At 26.9% G+C, this 22944-nt stretch overlaps 2 protein-coding genes across 2 annotated transcripts in view; one reads left to right on the top strand and one right to left on the bottom strand.

The window, feature by feature from the left end:
- The window catches only part of LOC107168906 (voltage-dependent L-type calcium channel subunit beta-3-like), a 78159-nt gene that overhangs the window by 43720 nt on the left and 11495 nt on the right, over window positions 1–22944 (top strand). Inside the window, exons 3-8 of the mRNA XM_015518458.2 lie at window positions 531–650; window positions 4099–4258; window positions 13244–13481; window positions 13620–13794; window positions 13850–13948; window positions 18934–19237. Of these exons, the coding sequence (XP_015373944.1) occupies window positions 531–650; window positions 4099–4258; window positions 13244–13481; window positions 13620–13794; window positions 13850–13948; window positions 18934–19237 (1096 nt within the window). The remainder of the gene's footprint in view (window positions 1–530; window positions 651–4098; window positions 4259–13243; window positions 13482–13619; window positions 13795–13849; window positions 13949–18933; window positions 19238–22944) is intronic.
- Window positions 16168–17782, bottom strand: LOC149061240 (uncharacterized). The gene is made up of 2 exons (XM_089215577.1): window positions 16464–17782; window positions 16168–16397 (listed from the first exon to the last, which is right to left on the bottom strand). The coding sequence occupies exons 1-2, from the start codon at window positions 17035–17037 to the stop codon at window positions 16168–16170; spliced, it is 804 nt and encodes a 267-aa protein (XP_089071703.1). The 5' UTR covers window positions 17038–17782.

Genomic DNA, 22944 nt, shown 5'->3' with positions numbered 1-22944 from the left:
AAATTATAATTTCGTTGTCGACTATAATATAAGTACTCTAAAATTTAAAAGTCTAAAATGCATTTAAACTATAACTTTTTTTTTAATTGTAACTAGTTGAAATATTGATATGCATTAGGTGTAATATTTAACAAAACGACTACTCAAATATCATGCTTTTTCATTAAAAAGTACATTTTAAAATATTTTTTAATATTATATAGATTCATGAAAATGTTGGGTTACGCAAAATAATTATATAATTATATGAGTTTTATAGACCTTACTATACGTCTATAATCTATACATTAATAATTATCAACATCATACAAAATTTAATTGTTTATGTTTTTTTTTTTTACTTTAGCAATACATTGTCTCTTATAAGAGTACTTGAAAATTATTTCATTTTTAAAGTATAATGTAAAATGTTCCACTAACATGTTTGTTAAATGTGATTTTATGTTTTCGACATTTAAATGGTTGTGCAAATATTGTATTTTTATACGATGGTGACGATGGTGTTAAAGTTAAGCATTTGTGATTTTCAGACAAAACCGGTGGCGTTTGCCGTTCGCACAAATGTCGCATTTGATGGTAAAAAGGACGATGACTCACCAATACAAGGCTGTGCGATCACATTTGATATTAAAGATTTTTTGCATATCAAGGTATGGTAGTTTGGTGTTTTCTAATAAAATAAATATCACAGTAGTATTTTGGTTATAATATTAGATTAATATAAAATAATACGTTTGTATATTTGTATAATTAATATTTTTCTAGATACATAATACACTTAAATTCTTGACGATACATGTAGTTCACTGTAGAAAGATTTTTACAAGATTATTATTCGTATTATATTTTTATACTATTATAACATGTCAGACTGGCAGGAAATTGAAGAAAGCCATATGGACCAGCCAGTCATATTGTGTTTTAAGTTGTACGTTTTTTTCTTTTAATATATACACATAGCTTAGTTCGTAAAACACTTGGCATGATTTTCAGTTTTATTTTTTTGCTCAACAACATACTAAATAAGTAGACATTAGTTTTCAAAGTACAATAATCTTTTATTTTTAATACTTAGTATAATGTGTATAGTCTAGTTTATTAACCAAGTTTGTTGCCTTAAACATGTAAAGTTGAATTCAGTTAAAAATTATATACATTTAGACCAAGGTTGATGAGAGTTAAAGACAATCTATTTCGTAAGATTAATTACAAAAGGTTAGCTTTGGGTTAAAATAATACATGTAAATACATATTTTGTACATAAAAAGTGATGAAAGAAATATTGATGTATACCAATTATACTGTCTTTTAAGTAATTACCTATTTTGTTTTATTAATTATTTATTTTTGTTGTATTGCTTATATTGAAATCATAATATAAAGATTTAAGGAACATTTTATTAATTTGAAAATGAATTTAATATGAATCAACATATTTTCGTATTACGTTTATATAAATTATTGATAGAATTAATCAAAGTCCGAATATAGTCTGATATGATGTAATATCATATAAATCGATTCGAATATACATAAAATAAAGAAATCAATTTGAACATCAATATAACTAGGTGATTAATGCATTTTAAAACCCACATTCTTCTAATAATTCAAACATAATATACCTAAAGATTTTTATTTTTAAGAAAAGTATGATGAAAAATGTATATAAATGACCAAAAAGAGGGTTGTTGGCCCTTATCTTTGTAAAACTACTTTTACACAAAGTTTCTCGCCCTTAAAAATAAAAATACGAAATTCGTCTTTGTGATTTTATAGCACTATGCATATAGTGTAAAGCTATATGTATGTCTCGTGAATAGAATTGTGTGACGTTTTCAAGTATCTTCAAAATGTTTTTCACTACTTACCTTTACACCACTCTAATGTCCACTTGTAAAAATTTCCTGATACAGCCTATATAATTATACTGAATATTATTTTTATTTTTATTGATCCTATATAAAGGCTTATAGGGGATAAAGGGTTTACAACAATACAAATATAGAACATTATAATGATATATCGGTGCATACTACTTGCGTCCCAAATTGATAAGAGTAGGAAACTCATACCTGTCGTACTGACGGGTTATTCGCGTCCTAAACGATAATTTAATAATTTCGTAACGAAATTACCACCGTATCAATATAATTTGACAGCTTGGTACATAAGAAAAAAATTATATATAGGATATTGTAAGGTATATAGTTATATCTTATATTTAATAATAAAGTTCAAATAATATTGCATATTGATAAATAAAACATTATAAGTCAATATTGGCTAAAAATATATGACAAAATGTCTCAATTATGAATAACGTGAAACACCTTTTATTTTTAAATTCACTAATTATAGTTTCAGTTCTTTCAATTTTATTTATTGATTACTTCTCTTTTTTCCTCCTTAAATTTTATTGGACTAAAATGATAGCCTGCAGTGTATATCAAATATTAAACTATTTAGCTGATATTTTACCTTTTTTAGCCCCTTTGGCTATTAAATTTATTTGTATTAAATGTACTTTTACAAAAAGTTAATAAACCTAATTAAAAAAATATATAACTATTCAAAATTCAAAGGTAATTGTTTTTCTTCGTTTATACAATATGACTTGAAAATATATTTTTGGTATTATTTTATTCATATTGTATAACATGACAAATAATAATAATATAATTGTTAATAATTCAAAGTTAATTTTTTTCTTTTATGAAAATATCACCTCGTATCTCATTATTGAAGGAAAATGACTACGGCTTTCTTACCAAAAAATCTCACGGGATGCAAGTAATATAAAATCTGATGATATATATTATATTATCTTATAATGTTGTACAATCAACAGAATTATATACCAAAAAGAAATCGGTTGGGTACTTGCAAAAACATTTTTAAGTCAACATTTTGTTTCAAAATTGTGAATCAATAAATAAACTATAAATAATATAATATGCATAGGAAACACGTCATTATTCCTTACATTGAGATGGCAAAAATATTTCAGACTTTTTGGGAAGGTATTAAACAATCAAAACCTTCTATATACTTGTTTGACTACATAATATATAATTTAATCGTGCCATTAACGTAAGTACTGAAAAACGTTTAATTGGCATTAACTAAACTGATATATTTACCTAAAAAAAGATAATAAAATATTTCATTTCTTTTTGAACTAGGAATCTTGTGTTCCATAGACAATTTTGACCAAAGTTTATTTTCTGTGAAATTATTTACAGAATGATTTTACATTTTTTGTTTAACATTAAACATTATTTATTAATAAATTATATTATGGAAAAAAATGAACTAGCGAATAAACTATTTCAAAACAGTTTAATGCTAGTCGTATATAATTAACTTCGAAAGTGCTATCTTGTTTCAATTTATAAAAGGCCCATTTAATAGAAAACGATAAAAATTCTGTTAGAAATGCGTAATTAATAAAATGTTTTGATAACTAATCATGCATATAAAATACTTAATTTATCGTATTATGCCCATTGAAGTGTTTCAATGTTTTGCTATAATTCATGATCAATTCAACAAATAAATACTAGGTAATTCATAATTATTATTTTAATTTTATGTATACTTTTTTCAGTATGGTAGCTCAACAGCATTCGCAGATTTAATGGATTATTAAATTAAATTGTTCTAATTCTTTTAAAAGTAATACTATAAACTAATAATAAATATTTAACGTTGTACAATGAAATTATAGATTAGTGTGCGATGTACATAGTAAATCACATGTTTCTGGACCATGTGTTAAAACAATTTTAATACCACTGAAATCGTTGTATTATGGTAGACATAAATACAAGACAACAAACAATATATAATTGTTAGTTAAATAAAAATTTGTATTTTCATTTGCGTATTATGGTGGTATCGCAAACAAAAGGTCACGAATAGAGTGGACGTTTTAGAATACATATATTATTAACCTAGATATTTTCACCAACCCGATTTTTTTTACAGATTTATAAAAACCATTTTAATATTTAATGAAAAATTAGTTTTTGTATCATTATGTTATTATTATTATTATTATTATTATTGTTATTATTTGTTTTTAAATCGTTACAGGAGAAATATGACAATAACTGGTGGATAGGCCGACTGGTGAAAGAGGGCTCTGATGTGGGTTTTATACCATCCCCCGCCAAACTCGAACTCCTGCGTCAGATGAACCCGTCACGAAGCTCAAAAAATCATTCTTCCAAAAACTCGTCATCGTCAAACTTAGGTGGTGTAATAAATTACTTGATGTCTATCATTAAAAATAAGGGCGGGGTTGACTACAGGGTTCACCGATAATATCCTAAATTGTGAAAAATAACCACAATACTATTATGATTTCAATTTGATTTCGTAACCTATAATATGAGTGTTATGTGTATTTAAGAACAGACAGAATAATATTTGAGGTTCATTCCATTTATTTGCATTTAAGAATTTTTAGATGAGCGACAATTTTATTGGCTTTACAATGATTTGTGTTTTTTTATTACAAAAATGTACCTCAATCTTCAACTTTTATTATGTTATCACCTATCTGCTACCAAATACTTTATTAAGTTGGTACTATTAAAGTTAAAAGTTGAAAATTTCATAAATAACAATAAACAGCGAAGTACAGAAATGTTTACGTAGGTAACCCAAGTTTTTGACAAAATCAATTTAGTTTTTTTTTTAAAAGGTACATTTTCATTTACTAAAATAAAAATTTTTCTTAGTAAAACAAATTACAACATTCAGGTACTTACCTATAACAATTTATTATTTTTTTATTAAACATTCATCATTTTAAAAAATGTAAATGTTTTTGAAAAAAAAATTTACATGGCTCTAATCATTAGAAAACCAACTATTGAAAAATATATATTACAAATATTTTTATTGTTTCTATCCCCATCATTTTAATAAGTATTTACTTTTTTAAATAAAAGCATACAGTTTTAAATTCATATTCCAAATCAGAACATTTTTCTAAGGATTTCGTTACATAAAAATCAAATTTAGGACGAGTAGCTAATGGATTATAAGTTATAAGTACCTATTTAAAGTTTAGATGAGGAAAATAGTGTGCTAATATTTTATGAGGTAGCCGCGTATCGCTTTACTAATCTAAACTTTAAATACTCATATATCTCATAAACTAATCGTCCTAAATTTTATGCATTAGAAAACTAAGAAATGTATTTTGGTTTTGGATATAAAATTAAAGCTGTAGTTTGCCTTTCAAAAAATTAAAAACTTTTAATATGAGGATAAAAAATATTCGAAAACATGGTTTTAATTAAAGACATCGTCTAAGATTTTTTTTGCAAAACAATTGTTTTTGAAATAATGAGTGTTCAATGATAAAATAATTGCCTATATTTATAGTATACCTTCAAAATTGCAAATGTATAAAAAAAAAATTAATATCGAGTATCAACTGTAGTCTATACAAGTAATATATTGTAAATGCTAATTTGTAATAATATTATTATACCTATATTATGTTCTGTGGGTAGATCTGATATCTACTATCGATAACACATGGATAATAAATCATTGTTTAAGCTTAAGAAAATAATTTCTTCAAAAAACGTTTACTGAATAATTATGTTGATTAGATAACTAATGAATGATTTAATACATTAATTAAAATACAAATTTTTTAAGGGGCTAAGTTCCTAGTTGCACCTATGGTTATACATACATTTTAGAAATAAATGCCAAATTGGTTTAGCTATTAATCGATTAATTAGTACATAACACATTGGCTTAATCATAATTATGAATAATATATTTTATCTCCAAAGAATTTCAAATGTATTAAGATCGTAGGTATGATAAAATTAAAATAGATTTTATCATATTATGTATTAACTCCAGAATAAAACTTATAGCTTTCATAAATATAAGTTAAGTTAAAAGTAAAATAAATATCAAACCCGTCTATAATAATCCCACTTCAAAGTTTTAAGATACAGATTAACAAAAATTTCCGAAACCAAAATAAAAAACGAATTTCCCTCGCAAAATGGCAATATAATTATCAGTAAGTACTTAAAAGTAAACGAATAAAATACGGATCATTCTCGTATTGCAGATTAGTTGAGTTTAATTCCTATTTACTTATACTCAGAGTTTAATTATAATATTAAACTTCAAACTGTTCAGTCGATACCCGTCCTACTATACACCGGATTTGAATATTAAACGTTTAGTTGAAGTGCCTACTGGTATTTACATCGAAATTGAAACGTATCCGTTGCAATGTATTCCGTCAAAAAAGTTTAATTTAAAAGAGACATACCGAGATAACTCGCTTTTGCAGTATACAGTTGTTTCGTTGTGTTTCGAGTTTACCTCATTATTGACATTGGTAGTTCACTGTAATAATGAATTTATTAGATTTTAATTTAAATATAAATCATTTGTATATTATGAAAAGCTCTATTCTGAGTGGAGACGGTGTGCCTCTAATCTATATGCCTAAGTAATAATCAAATTTCTGTATTGTGTACATGCATCTACAAAGTACAAACAGATACGCCACTATTTTATTTATATTATAAATTATAGGTTTTACTTTTTAATTTTTGTAATATACACTGACACAGCAGTATATTATATTATAGGTATTACTAATCGACTTAAGTATTTAACTTTATTTCATTTTTGATCTTTCTAGTTTGTATTTATTTGAATTATCTTAGATTATTCTGAGCGGACAATACAACTGACTGACTACAATGATGTATGTTTTTTTTTTGTGTGTGTGTGTGTGTGTGTACCTACACGATAAGTTGTCGAATTAATGCTTTGATTTGAAATATCAGTAGCTTTTCAGGCGGGAAAATGATTTTAGTTGATGCATTGAGTAGGTCAAAATTTAACAAAGTTTCCAATAGTTTTTAAAAGCGCTGGGAAAAAAAATTAAGAGCATTGGTGTAACTTTAAAACAAATTACCTTAGATACATGAAATTTTCTCACTGAATGTTTATGTTGGAATTTACTATATTTGATAAAATGTTCAACATATTATTTCAAATCTCTTTAAGTTATTTATAGACATTTAAAATTTTCATTTTTAAAATTTTTTTTTATAAATGTCCATAATATTTTATTCATTAAGAAAAATAGCTTAAGAACTTCATACAAGGGTCCTAATTTATCATTACAATTTATAAAAATATATTAAAAATACATAATCACAATTTTATTTAATATTTAAGTATTTTACATATACGAGTATCTTAGCTCTCTATATTAAAAATTACAAAAAAACAAGAGTAGGTACTTTATTACTTTTTACTTTTTAAGTATTTTAATCATAAAAATAAATACATTTTAATTATAATGAATTATTTTACGTCGATTCTTCGCTCTGTTCTTGATCACAACACCCGATGCAAATATATTCCAAATGATCTGAACACACCCATTTGAAACAACGTTCACATGATTTTCTCGTACTTTTGTTTCTTGCTCTTCCACATAAATAACATCGACCAATTCCCTTAGGACGTTCAGACAAACAAGGTGTATCTTCGACGAATCCTAAAATTTTCATACCACAACTTCTTATAAATTTTGGTAATTTTTAATTTTTAATAAGTCTTTCAATAATTTCCTTCACAGTAAATATTTTTATGTGTGTATTTTTAACAATAATATTTATTACAACTTTGACAAAATACGTAAAAATCAAAAAAATTTGCAAATTATTTTGAGTTAGAAATTCGCAAAATTCTATCTTTTTAAATCTTAATTCTAAAAAGGCGGGTAAGTCGTGGATGTCGCTCTGCTGTACAGTAGGTTACAAATAGGTTACTGTAATGGATGTAATTAAATTTGAATCCAATGATATTATATCATTGTATACGAAAAACGATTCTGAGAGAAGACGGTTTATCTGTCTAGGATATATTATAGATTATGAAAAATCAAATCTTAGATTTAAAATAAAATTTTTTTATGAATTTCTAGCATAAAATAATTTGAACATTGCCGTAATTTTTACGTATTTAGTCAAAATTCAAACTCTAAATGCGTATCAAAAAAAATCGTGCCTACGAATTTTTAATATTTTTTAACTGCTATTGTTGCAATGTGTTAGAAGCCTTGTATTAAATTTTCAAGCTTTTCTACCGAACAAATAAATTTTTATCGATATTTATAGAAAAAAAAACTAAAAAAGTTGAATAATTAAAATGTCAGTAAACAGCTCAAAACAAATCTAATTATTTTGAAAATTGTATCAAATATATAAAATGCCTATATAAATATTCAGTGAAAATTTCAAGTACTGCGGTCATTTGTTTTAGAGTTACAGCAAAATAAGGAAATCGCTAAAAGTGAAAATCCAATGTTGTAAAAATTTAAATTTCAAATGCTCATAAAAATTTAATTTGAATTTCCGGTGGAATTTTTGTTTGTGATAAAGATTGAAAAACTTGTAAGGAATCTTGTATTAAATTTTGAAATCTTAGATTTAAAAAGAAAATTTTTATGAATTTCTAGCTTAAAATAATTTGTGAATTTTCGTAATTTTTACGTATTTTGTCAAAATTCAAACTTTGAATGCTTATAAAAAAAAATTGTGACTATGAATTTATTTTATTTTTCAACTGCTACTGCTATTGTAACAATATGTTAAGAGCCTTGTATTAAATTTTCAAGCTTTTCTGCCTAACAAATAAATTTTTATCGATATTAATTTAAAAAAAACTAATAATGATCGAAAATTTGAAATGCCTATGAATAGTTCAACTTAAGTCGAAATTTTTTGAAAATTGCATGGTGGATAGAATATACTTATATAAACATTTGGTGAAAATTTCATGTATCTATGTTCATTCGTTTTAAAGTTACATCAAAAACCAAAATCGATTTTGTCGAAAAATTAGTGTGTGTAAAATTTCCCGGTTTTCCCTTAATTTTTAGTTTGTTTTTCTCGATTATTTAGAAAAGTATTAAGAATTTTTTACTTTTGACCCCCCAAAGTACCAACTAGATTCACTTTCTGATCGAACGAGGTACTGAAGTCAAAAATCGAAGCATTTTTACTGCCCCAAAACGTGATGACAGACACAAAAAAAAAAAAAATAAAAACACACATCATGGTAAAATCAATACATTCATCGCTTTTTAATTTACGCTAATAACAACTTATGAGGAACATTTTATTACATTTTCAAGGTTTTTTACAAGTGAAAATTTTTTTGTCAACATTAATTTAAAAAAAACTTATGTATAATAACTGAACATTTTATGTTGTGTAGATAATATAGTTAAACATTCGGTGAAAATGTCATGTATCTATAGTCATTTTTTTTTAAAGTTACACGCTAAAAACCAAAATTTGGTTTTGTCGAAAACCAATTTTACATAAAAATCTCAATTTACCCTCAATTTTTCTTTGTTTTTCCTGACTTTTGAAAACTATTATCTAGGACTTTTCATCCGTTACAAATGTCAATCATTCTATCATCTATGCACTACGTTTAACTTAGTCTATCTACGGCAATTATCGAGTAATTAATTAATAAATACGTTTAAATGTTTAATAATTGATTTTGTTATTACTATAATTACTGTAGTGTTGTAAATTTATTTAGATAATTTATCTATTTAAACATATTTTTAATTTTATCTTATCTATATAAAAATATTTAGATTATCTTTTTATTCGTTTAAGTCCTGAAAAAAAATGTTCTACCTATTATTATTTTAGATTCTGAACGAAGTGATGAATGTATTGATTTTACAATGATGTGTTTTTTTTGTGTCTGTGTACAGCATAACTAGTCGAAATAATGCTTCAATTTCAAACTTTGGGGGTGGTTTCCTATGTAAAAAGTGAATATCCTTAGTGCACATCATGGTAAAATCAATACATTCATCGCTCCGCTCAGAATCTAAAATTCAATACAATATTTTTCATAAATATTGCCTACTTTAATCAAATACAAAATATCTGCCGGAAAGTCAAATTAAATTTTTATGAGCGTTTGAATTTTGAATTTTTACAACATAATAGGATATTCACTTGATTTCTCTTGTGTCGATATTCTTATTTTGTTATTATTCAAAAATGAATCACCGTAAATACTTGAAATTTGCACTATATGTAAATAACCTATTTTATAAATTCCTATACTTACTTGATAACATTTTCAAAATATTTCAAATCTTTTAAAGTTATTTAGAATAATATAATGATTAGAATACATATATTATATAATAGAACAAATTTAAATTTTAAATTTTTTAAATTTTTTATTCTATAAATGTCAATAAAATTATTAAATTGAAAATTTACTAATTATTTAGTTTTTAAAAATTTATAAAACGTTTAACTCTAATAGCTAAGGATTGAAAATTTTAATCAAGGTTTCACGTAAGTAGTTAATTCTGTGACAAAAAGAAATCTGAAAAACTATTCAAACACATTTTTTTAATAGTTTTTTTAAGTTCAAATTTGGACAAAATTACATATTATAAAACAGAACAACAATTTTAGTTATATTGTTGCATTTTTTAAAATTTTTTTTATGTTTAGAAGAAAATATACAATCTATATCTTAGAAATAATAAGTGTATGTGCGATAAGGGAAACAAATAATAGGGTGATTTACATAAATTTGAGGAAAGAAGCCACCCACTGATGACACTTTCGTCTTGGTTTATCATATTAGTGATTTAGTAATATGTTAGTATTTAAATTATATATTAAATATTTAATTATATCTTATATGTTATTATTTAAAGTAATAAATCTCTGCACCATTTACGTTTAAGTCGCCTTGGAGGGCTACCTGGGATTGTGAGGGATGATAAGTTTTTAATGAGTGGATTTGAATGAGAGGATAGACAGTTATGAAATTTTTTATAAAAACGTTTAGCTTCGTCATGAATTTAAGTTACAATCTAAATGTTGGGTATGGTTTGATTTGTATGGAGGGACGTTAAATAATTTCCTTAAGGTCATATTTTGGAAAGCTTGAATCTTATTCAGGTTTGACTTTTTAGCATTTCCCCATAGCTGCAATCCGTATGTCCAAATGGGTTTTAATAAGGTTTTATTCAAGAGGAGTTTAATATTAATAGGGTGGCTTTGTTACCAATTAAATTCTTAAGCATACGTAGCCGATTGTTTAGGGATAGTCTTTTTTCAAGTATTCGTTGATCCCAGGTTAAGCGTTGATCGAGAGTTAGACCAAGGTATTTTACTGAAGGTGATGAGGGAATAGAGATGCCATAAAGTATAGTACCCTTGGGCAAGGTGCTTGTCTTAGTGTAAAAGTAGTGTGCACTGATTTATTTTGATTTACTTTAAATTTCCATTTGGTATACCTTCTTTCCGTCATGCCTAGATGGGTTTGCAAATATGCGGAGGCCAAAAACGGGTCATCGTTAATCGAGATAATCACTTTATCATACACGTAGTCGGCGACTGAGGTGTTTGGAGACGTGGGTTGATCAGACACAAAGATATTGTAGAGTAAAAGAGATAAAATGTCACCTTGAGGAACTCCAGCATTTATACTTGCTATTTCAGACGTGGCAGTTCCATAGCAAATTTTATAAGAGCGATCAGAGAGATAAGATTTGAAAAGTAGGAAGTATGATGTAGGTAGGAAGGACTTCAGTTTGTATAACAGACCTTGATGCTAAACACGGTCAAATGCCTGAGAAATATCTAAGAAAGTACAGGTACAATATAACTTTTTTTCAAGAGAGTAGGAAATTGCATCTACCAAGCGGTGGACTTGGTGTATAGTTGAATATGAATAATTACGAAAACCAAATTGATAATCGGGGAGGGTTTGTTTTTCAGCCATGATTGGAGCGATACGTTTGAGCAGTAGTCTTTCTAGGATTTTTGCAAAGAAAGATAGGAGACTTATTGGCCTGTAGGAAGAGGTAGAACCAGGAGGTTTATTTGGCTTTTGGATCAAGATTACATTTGAATGCAGTGGAAAGTATGATAGTCTGAGTATTGAATTGTATATATGAGTTTGATGAACCATGGCCCTTTTTATATTGTCGCAATTTAAAAATGTTATTCGTGAGTACTTGAAATTTTTAGTGTAAAATAAAGTATTTATTTTCTGATTGTAATGTTGTTAATGACTTATAATACTTTATAGTTTATTGTATATAGTATGAATGACTAAGTGATTCAGGTACATATAATCTGATTTGATTAATTTGGAATTTCTTTTATAGGTGCCTACACTTGTTTTTGAAATAATAACAATATAATTAATATAGTATAAAATATCTTAGGCTGGCAAACCGTCTCCGTTCAGAATCGTTTTTCGTTATGATATTATATCATTGAATTCAAATTTAATACCATCCGTTACAGTTATTCACTTGTAACTAATATCCCACTTCTTACTGTACAGAAGAGCGACATCTACTTACCTGTTTTTTTTTTATATTTTATATATGACATTTTTATTATTGAATGGAGTATTTATAAATACGAAACGCGTATCATATTAGCCATAATATGATTAATTATTTTTAAAATTCTTCTGAAATATAATCAATAAAGACTAGCTTTTGCTGTATAGCGGGGAATGGAGATGGGCAACTAGCGGTCTGTGTATCATTTTTACCTAACTCGTACTAAATTTTTGATTGTAATTCTCAAGGTTAGGTTTTTGATATTTTTACATTTTAATTTTTAAGTGACTTGTGAGTATTTTACAAACTATACATATTTTTGCGAAATTTAAAATGACCATAACATTCTTGAAAATTAAAATATTGAGAAAAATCTGTACCTATAGTATTCTTATACTTTCAAATTATATAATATGCCGATCCATTGTAATATTAAAAATAACATTATTAAATATATTATTCCTAATGCAAAATTTGATATGTTGAGAGTTTGTAAGGCGCAAACAACACAATATGTGGTATAGAGTTATCTTATTGAAAATAATTATATTAAAAAATTATAATATATAACAACAATAACGTATTATGTTAGTGACCATGGAATTAAATGATTATAAGGAAATAAATATTTTAGACACACTCGTAAATTCATAACATTATGCTTATCACGTTTTGCTCAAAGGTATTGTGTTATTAAAATCTAATAATTATTAAATGTTTAAAATTATTATTTAAATTTACAATAATATCTATATTTGAGTATTCAATACGATTTAAATAAACTGTTGTTTATATCTATGCTTCTGTTTATAATAGCTGAAGATGATGATCCTATTGGAAGTGGTCGGATATCCGCTAGAACAACATTAACCGCTCCCACAGCTAAAGACAAACGCAAAATTTTCTTTAAAAAGCAAGAAACCACACCACCATACGATGTCGTACCATCTATGAGACCAGTTGTGCTTGTTGGTCCATCTCTCAAAGGGTACGAAGTGACTGATATGATGCAAAAAGCTCTGTTCGACTTTTTGAAACATCGGTTTGAAGGACGGTACGTTGTTATAGAGTTGTAATTGTATTTAAAGGAAAATGTTTTTACTAAACGAAATTGACGTTTTATCGATTTTCATTCTTTCATTATGATATGGAAAAATCAGCTATTCTCATTATTATTTGATTTTTTTTTCAGAATAATTATTACACGTGTAATGGCTGATATATCTTTGGCCAAAAGATCTCTTCTCAATAATCCTTCGAAAAGAACAGTTATCGAAAGTAAACCTGGTTCAAACTCAAGATCGAATATTATGGCTGACGTACAACAGGAAATCGAACGGATTTTCGAGCTCGCGCGAACACTACAGGTTCAATTAACTAATTATATAATTTCATCCGTCTTTAATATTAATTTTTTTATAGCTTGTCGTTTTGGATTGTGATACAATCAATCACCCATCGCAATTAGCAAAAACTTCTTTGGCACCAACCATAGTTTACTTAAAAGTCTCGTCACCTAAAGTAAGTGTCTTAAATTTATTTGACTACCAGGGTGTCCTCGTAGTCGTGTAATAATATTAATAATAAAAATAAATCGAATATAAATAATAATTGTTGTTTTATAAACCTGCAGACATTGAGGATCGAACCCTAAAACGCATATTTTTAACAAATAGTTAAATTATTATTGTTGATAATTATAATTGAAGCTTTGGTATAAATTTAGGTATTTGAAATGATGAAACGACTTTTTGATCACTATAACACTGCAATATAATTATTACATAAATGTAACATCAGGGACTGAATAAAAAGCATGGTGTATTGGTGTTTTGCGAGGGAATGTCTTTTCGTAAAATTTAAACCTACCTATTCATATTCCATCATTGATGTTATATACTCATACCTATTGACGATTTATAGAAAAACTTTTAGTGTACCTATTATTTGCAAATTTGTCATATAGTTAAAAGGTAATTTTAAAAGCTTTTAAATTTGATTAACTAGCTAATTTTTTAATGAACGTAATTACTAAATATTTTAATTACTCAGCTATTTTCAGTTAATTTGAAAAATAACAGACACACGTTAAATTTAAATCATATTTAAACAAATCTATTTTGTGTTTCAAATTATTTTTTTTTTTTTTTAATCGCGCTGGATAGACAATAATTTTAAATAAAAGTATCTACTTAATCAAATAATAAATAATTCTTGACTCAATAATTTAGTAGACTTAAACTTTTAATATCCTAAATCAGAACATTATTCAATAATAAGTACTAGGAAAATAAGTTATTTAAAAAAATTAAGAGTTTCACAATTATTATTAAAGAGTTCAATTAATAATGTATTGTACCTACCTACCTGGGTGATAACTAAAAAATAACCTACTAACTTATTTACAACTTAATCAATATTTTGTTCTATATTAACTTTTAGAGTTATTTGGTAAAAATATATTAAGTTATGAACTTAAATAAACTCACTCAAGTTAATTTCTCACCGTTGATAAATATTTTATTGACTAACCATAGCAATCGTTAAACTCACACAAAACCACAAAATTCAAATATGCTTTAGAAATAAAAATGTATTTACCTATTATGTTATGTACTATAAATCAGGTCTTTAAACTGTGAGAGGAGGGGTGGGAAATATTTCTGTATCCAGCTAGCCTACTATACAATTTGGGTACACCCTTTAGCCCTTTTTTGCGACTAGTTAGCGCAAAACTTCAGAACTCGATTGTGCACGTGAATTTTTACAACTGCTCTAAAATGACTCAAACATAAAAACTGTTCGCGTACTACTATATCAAAAGTCAACTAAAACTCAAAAGAAGTTACAGAAAATGACACGTGTTCAGTTACTTTGTAAAATTGTTTTCAAAAATTGCCCTTTTCACTTTTACAGGTTTAGGAATTAGGACTGTCTGCATCAACAGGCGTTTTTTATATTTTTTTTATTGATTTAATTTATGCTATTGTTTATACTCCTTATATTATATATGAAAAATGTTTTAATTTTTGTTGATTCAATTTAAAATTTTAATGAAATTTGTGTGCAACGTAATTTTGTGTATATTTAATTTAAATATTCCATTTGGTTTATTCATTTATTACATAATTCTTACCAATATTAACTGTCCAAATAATTTAATTTAATCATCACGTATATCACTGAACATTAATAATATTTATCTTTATTGATTTAAATTTTAAGTTTTATTTTGATTGAATTTGTAATATTGCTATATTTTTAGATTTGGACAATGGACATGTCTCATGTAAAATTAGCTTTTATAATAATGATAAAAATGTTCTACGCCATTTGTTGTCTTTGGATTGTTGTTCCATACACTTCCTCGCATAACTGGAGGGAGATCAGAGTCAGGAAAAGCATAATTTTTCAGAATGGAATCTATGATTTAAAAGTTGTCAATTTTCAATCAAAAAAATGTTGTTATGTAGTGCGCTGATGAATATCACCCATAAAACGTCTTTGAGCAAAACGTCTCCCCATCAGATTTCATATAATTTCCATATCTATCATAGGTAACAATTCTAATAGAATCTAGGTCTAGTGTTAGAAAGTCATGTGTTATAAGGTCAGATATTATAATATTAAGTGTCATAAAAATCAAATGTTATAAAATATATTTCTCATAAAAATCATATGTCATAAAAGTTATGTATTATAAAAATTACAGTAGATATAAAAAATTGAATTACTATATATTATGTGTGAATTAAAATGTTAATGTTAAACAATTTAAAAAAAGGAATAATTGTAAAAATGTTTAAAATTTTAAATTTGTTCTGCTCTAATCGTTTACATATATTTTGTAGTCGGATATTTTGGTCGTTTGTATTTTTGGAAATGGACGTTGAGTTTGTTATTAAGCGTTCTACGGTTACTTCTGTTTCTTTCTGCTCTTTTTGTATTCCTCGGATAAATCTGTATAGACCTTAAATAAAATAAATTTTAATTATGTTACACAATATAATTAAAAATAATTAATAATAAAATTTACCAGGGTGAGTTGTAAGAAGACGGTGAATTTTATTATGCCATCCTTCTGCAGAGTTTGAAGTTCTTGGAGTTCCGGTTAATGTTCTTGATGAAACAGACCACATTTCAGGAGGGAAAATTGGTTCATTTCTTTTCGGTGTTCTATTATTGCGATATCGCATTCGAATTTTACCATTAATATAGTTCTCGTCAAAATATGATACAAGTTGCTGTTCATTTTCGTAATTGCTAAATTGCATTTTTAAATTACTCCAAGCATCACGTACCATATTAACAGGAAGAAATGCCAAAGCTGGTATTTGACGAGCAAGAAGATTAAAATTATCGTCATTTAGGTACTTATTGCTAAGACCAACATTTTGAATTTTTCGGTAAATTGATTGTGTAAAATGAAAAAAACACGCTGAATGTGTTGCGAAATTAAACACTTCATTTATTGCATTTATTGATGCTAACTCAAAATCAGTAATTATTTCCAAATTTGAATTTTCTTCAAAATTTATTTCATTTTCAGCTGCAAAGTTATTAATATTTTTGAACAACTGAATATATAAATCTTCATCTCTTGAAGTCATTAACGCATAAACTAATGGAACAAACGTTCTGTTATTTCATCTTTCAACTGATCCATGAATAACAAATAATTGATTAAATAATGCAGGACAAGATTTAAATGTGCCGTCCATTACCCAAAATTACGCATTTTTTAAAATCAAACAATTTTCTATTGTAGTAAATATTATGACGATAGAATGTCTTACGATAAAATGACTTAATTAAAAATAATTTATTGTCTAATGTATGTTGAAGGTTTTCGGGAATAATAATTTCGGAAATTGATTTTGGCTCTTTACACTCCTTACCCATTCTCCGTCGTTTAATTAAACATCTAACTGAGTTTTTAGAAATTAGTGAAGAAATTGCGACAGACGCTGACATTATAGATTCTTGATAGATATTTGAAGCAGTATCATTTGTTTCATCGGCTTTTCGTTTGACGCCTTGTTTAACTTTTTTTATTTGTAAATATTGTGGGTCTGGCCCATGAGAATGATCATTAGTTGAAAAAGGCTTACCTTTTGGATCAATTATATGAATATTATTTTTTATGATAGCCTATATCCGTGCTCCGCATCGACAAATCCAATAAAATACAAGATTATCGTCAATTTTTCGTTGATATTGTCTATTGAATATATATAAATAGCCATTAATATCCAATGTATCACGCTTCTCATGAATGGATGGAGTGACGGTCAAACTTAATTCCATTTTCATTAAATTATACAAAAACTTTAAAAAATAACTTTTTGTAGTCTGAGTGACTATTCGTTTTCGTAGACTGAGTTACTAATGACAAACTATATTCTTAACTGCCTCTTGCACGATATAATTGTGCATCACCACGCCGCCCCGATAACAAATAAAGATAACATTTAGCTACTACATTTAGGTACTCTAATAATATATATATTTTTTTTTTATTATTATAAAGAACAAAGCCTCGACAACATAGGTCATTGGCCGCTCTAAAAATATTATATTATAACACATGATTTTTATGAGAAATCCGTTTTATAACACATGACTCTTATGAGACTTAAATTTATAACACTTGACTTTCTAACACATGACTTTCGAACACTTGACATAGTACCTTCTAATATATATACTATACTCGGTAATCGGAAGATTAATATTATATAGCGAAATATATTGATTATATATATATATATATATATATATATATATATATCTATTAATATGTGCACACGTTTGCTCCCGATTTTTGAATACTTATATTACTTATAGTTCATGAAAAATTATTGATATCTAAATCCTGTTAGAATTAAAAATAGTACTCTATTTACTCATAGGTACCTATTAACTTATAATATTTTTGAGAACCATTTGACTATTTAGCTTTAGCATAACCAAAAGAAAGGATATTCTTATTATCCTCTAAAAATGATTTCATTGAATCAACAATTATTGTGATGGTTTTGTAAACAGCACTGAAACGTAATTTCAAAATTCCAAAACGAAAATTAATCTATTTATTTTAAACTTTATTATTTATTTACAGTCAGAAAGCATAATATAATTGACAGAAATGTATATATTTAACGTAAGTAGGTGTTACACTTGCTTAACATTACAAGGAGACATTTTTTAAAGTAGTAAAGATTTCATTAATAACAAGCACATAATATAATACAGTTGTAATAATATATTAATAGGTAGATGATATAAGATATGTAATATTAATGATATTTTTTTTAACAACAAATTGTCCGCGACAATATATAGGTACCTTATCATTAACAAATTAATTCAAACTTTCAAGTTTATTATATTTTATTTGACTGAGCTTATACTATCTATTTTTCTTTATTACCTGTTAAATCAGTGCCGAGCTTATAACAAAAAAGATGTTGAGTTTACAATTTCCATTGCATATACTGTTACAGGTACTTCAGCGCTTGATAAAGTCCAGGGGCAAGTCGCAGACCCGACACCTGAACGTGCAGATGGTGGCGTCCGAGAAGTTAGCTCAATGTCCACCTGAGATGTTCGACGTAATACTGGACGAGAATCAGCTGGAAGAAGCGTGTGAACACATATCCGAGTACTTGGAGGCGTATTGGCGCGCAACCCACCCGCCCGTCACGCCCGATCCCAGCGAACAACAGCTGTTGACTAGGCCGATCAGGAGCTCGCCGAGCATGGACATGCCCATCATGTCGTCAATGATGAACAACTATCAGCCGACAGGTGAGTCGCAACTGTCGTACTCGTTGGTGTCGAGCATCAACGTGTTCGCTAGTCCCATCATCCGGATGCAATAATATATATATATTATTATATTGATTCAATATATTATTACATTGTTATTATATATAATATTATACAAACAATTATTTTCATCCACATATGTTTACGTATAATACTTATTATTCGTATCGTAAGATGTAATGACGGTAGTTGGAATTATACATAATATTAATTGCATAAATAACAAAAATAGTTATATTATATCTAGTATTAATTATTATTTTATATCATAATTTCTGAATAATTTTTATCATATGAAAATAACATAAAATACTTTATATATATATGAAAAAAAAAAAAAATAAACATATTGTAATAAAGTTCCAAACAAATTTCGAACAAGTAGATAAAGTATCTATATTAATAGTCTCACGTGTGCAAAAATGAGTACTTCCGACAACGCATTAACGCAGATTTATAAAACAAATTATTTCATTAGTTCCTCCTTTCACGATAATTCTGAACACGTGTATTGGGAATCATGTTAATTACATTTAAATTTCATTAATTCATAAAATATGAACAATTTTAATTATAAATCTGGTCTCAAAAGAACTCCAAAATTAACTCAGAAAAATCTAAGAATATGCAAAATAAAAATGTTAATTTTGATTCTATGGAATTACAAAACATCTTTTAAGCTTACTTTGCTATTTTTTTCAGCACTCATGGTAAAATTTGAGATTTCTATAAAACTTTAACCTCGGTATTGCCCATCTAGAGCTCTAGATATACTTCATTTCTTAGGTATACACTATACAGTGTATGAACGCGTTAAACAAAACGTATATTATGTTACCTGTATTTAAAGTGTACTCATATGATTTCGCTTTGTTGTATTAAAATTATATTATAGTACTGTATGGATTGGTTTTATTTTGATTTGAAAGAGACAAATATTGTTATATTATATTTATATTCAGCTACTGTAACGTCGTTTATTCCGAGTAGATTAAAAAATAATCCTGCTTGTGTATTATTTTGCAAGATTGGGCATTTTGAAAGTTAGCAGTGAGTTTAGTTAGTTTAGTTAGTTGAGTTAGTTAGGAAAAATAATTAACGTAAATTTGTTGCTTTTAATAAGAGTTAAAACACTAAAAAAAACTCACAATGTTTTGTTGGATAATGTTAATTTTATTGGTACAAGTCAAACTAAAATATTCAATCACATAAAACTGCCCAAGGTACAATAACGAGTGTCTCGAGTTATATTTAAAAAGAAATTTTATGCTTCATAATATTTGAATATTTCGATTAGGTACCGTAATATATACCTAACAATTATATACAATTATTTCCTGGCTGTATATTGAGCTTTTAACAAACAAGGCCCCTCACTATAGTCCTCCTATATATATTACCTATATTATAGTATTCGCATTATTAACGTATATTATTGGTTCCTTCTATCCATCCTGTTGTAAGATATTCCAACAATCTTGTCGGAATAATATAGAATAATAATATACTATATTGAGTGGAGATCGTTGTTTCCGTAATGTTGTGATATTGAAATACATTTAATTCGCATAAATTAAATAAGTACGAAAAGTATAACTAAATCCAACAATGAAAATCGAAACCATGAATTCTAAGTTAATATTACGCAGTTAACAACCTCTTTACCCTTTACCAAATCTGAAGAGAACATGATCAGATACTATAGGTATATCAATTACGTAGAAGATTCGTAACTAATTCGTTGTAAATGATGTATTAAACAATTTCAAATTATAAGTTATCCTAAAAATATTATCCCCTTAAAATTTGATTAGTAGATGTTTAAACTTCGTAACGTTGTCATTGGCGCCACGATTTCGATTTCACTTAGTAGAATTTTCCAATATTGTTTATTACTGATTAGATAGATGTAGAGAAGTCCTCTTAAAACCAGTGTCGTGAAATATTTTAGTACATTTTAAATACTATTTTACTGTATTGAATAATTCCATATAACATTGTGTATTCTACTTTAGATTTAAAATATTTAGAATTGTTTAGGTAGTAAATAAACGATCACCACTAAAATCTTATCGTTTTATATAATTGCTAAGTATCACAAATATATCTATTCCATATATATAATAATCAAATACCTGTACTTAAATACTTTTTATAAGTATTTTTTACAACCCCAATCACATTAACTCACAGCAGCCTATGCTCAATCGTGCTTTTACATGCTTATTATTATGATAAATATAAATGTTATCATCGAGAGTAACGCGCGTTACCTAATGTCCTACAAACTACATTTGTTTTAATAAACGAACATGCAACACTGTAACGAGTCTTAGGCGGTCGAAGTTCGTTTAAAGGTAATATAATAATATCTTAATGTTATAATGAGGCTATATTATCGTGCGTTGTCATTAAAACGGATAAACAACGCGTTGTGAAGGAACAAAATGCGATATTTTAATATAACTTGGGTAGATAATACACTATGAGCTACAATAATTTCTGAAAGGATGTATTAAACAGGTACGTGTCCGATTGAAATTAATCCAGATATTGAATGCTGAAACAACCTGTTCGCACAAAATTCGGACTGTTTATACACTATCATTTCGACATCGATCACAACTTAATATCCCACTCTTTCGACATTTCCGTTCAAAACCTATCTGCTTTATTGAGATCGTTGTCGTTGTGTATAGAGTACAATATGTCACTTTTTTCCACACTTGTTCCATATACTACTAACGACTTTCATTTTATTGTTTTTTTTTTCTAACATTTGTAGAAAATCATGGAAACCCTTAACCCATCATTACAACGTTAAAATAATTGCTTTGGATAGTTGTTTATCTTAGATAAAATAGCGCGATAATTTTAGTTATATTTTTCCAGAACTTGCAATCATTTATAATTTTGTTGTTTAGTTCAACGGACTTTAAATTATTAAGAGTCAAACTATCACCAGCAAAATCGTTTTCTAAAAATTTTAATTTTTTCCTTAACTTTTAATGATTTTTTTTTTATTTAAAAAGTATAGCTGGAATTCCAAGAATTTTATGGTTTAATGTTTATGTTTTTGGTAACTAATATAACTTGTTAATTTATAACTTAACTGTGACATCAAATTTTCCCATACTATATAGCTATTGTTGTCCTGTCTATTGCATCCTTCGATTATACTCGCTAGTTTAAAAACTAAACCTTTCCGTTTTAAATTTCTGTACCCAACCCTTAAGTCGAATGCTAATATTTTGCTTTCAAAATTAATCACGACAAAGAATACAAAAATCTGAACTCCTTAATGTAATACGTCCACCACACAATTTGATATAATTTAATCTAAAACAATAAAATAGTTGAGTTTTTCGCATGTTTTTATTTGGTGTTCGATGTGTCTTATAATTGTCACAAGTTAACTTTAGGTCTTTCTCATAATACGCTCACATGATCATTTGTTAAGTTATGTTTATCAATGTTATCAACGAATTAGTCGGAATATTTTAATGGAGTGGCCGAAAAATTAGTTTATCGTCATTCTTCGTAACATGCCAGCACAGTTTATTCGCGGACGACAATCGAGTTAGGGTCATGAAGTCCTAGGGAACATCAAAATATCTTTTCATGTCCTTGGCTGTGTATAATCACGTGGATAGCATTTATTTTACATATAAAAAAACTTGTACGCT

The sequence above is a fragment of the Diuraphis noxia genome, unplaced genomic scaffold, assembly GCF_037042655.1.
Source record: "Diuraphis noxia isolate RWA-SAM2 unplaced genomic scaffold, SU_Dnox_SAM2 contig0001, whole genome shotgun sequence".
NCBI classification, from domain to species: Eukaryota; Metazoa; Arthropoda; class Insecta; order Hemiptera; family Aphididae; genus Diuraphis; species Diuraphis noxia.
The sequence above is the reverse complement of the archived record's forward strand: the minus strand, read 5'-3'. Positions and strand labels throughout refer to the sequence as shown.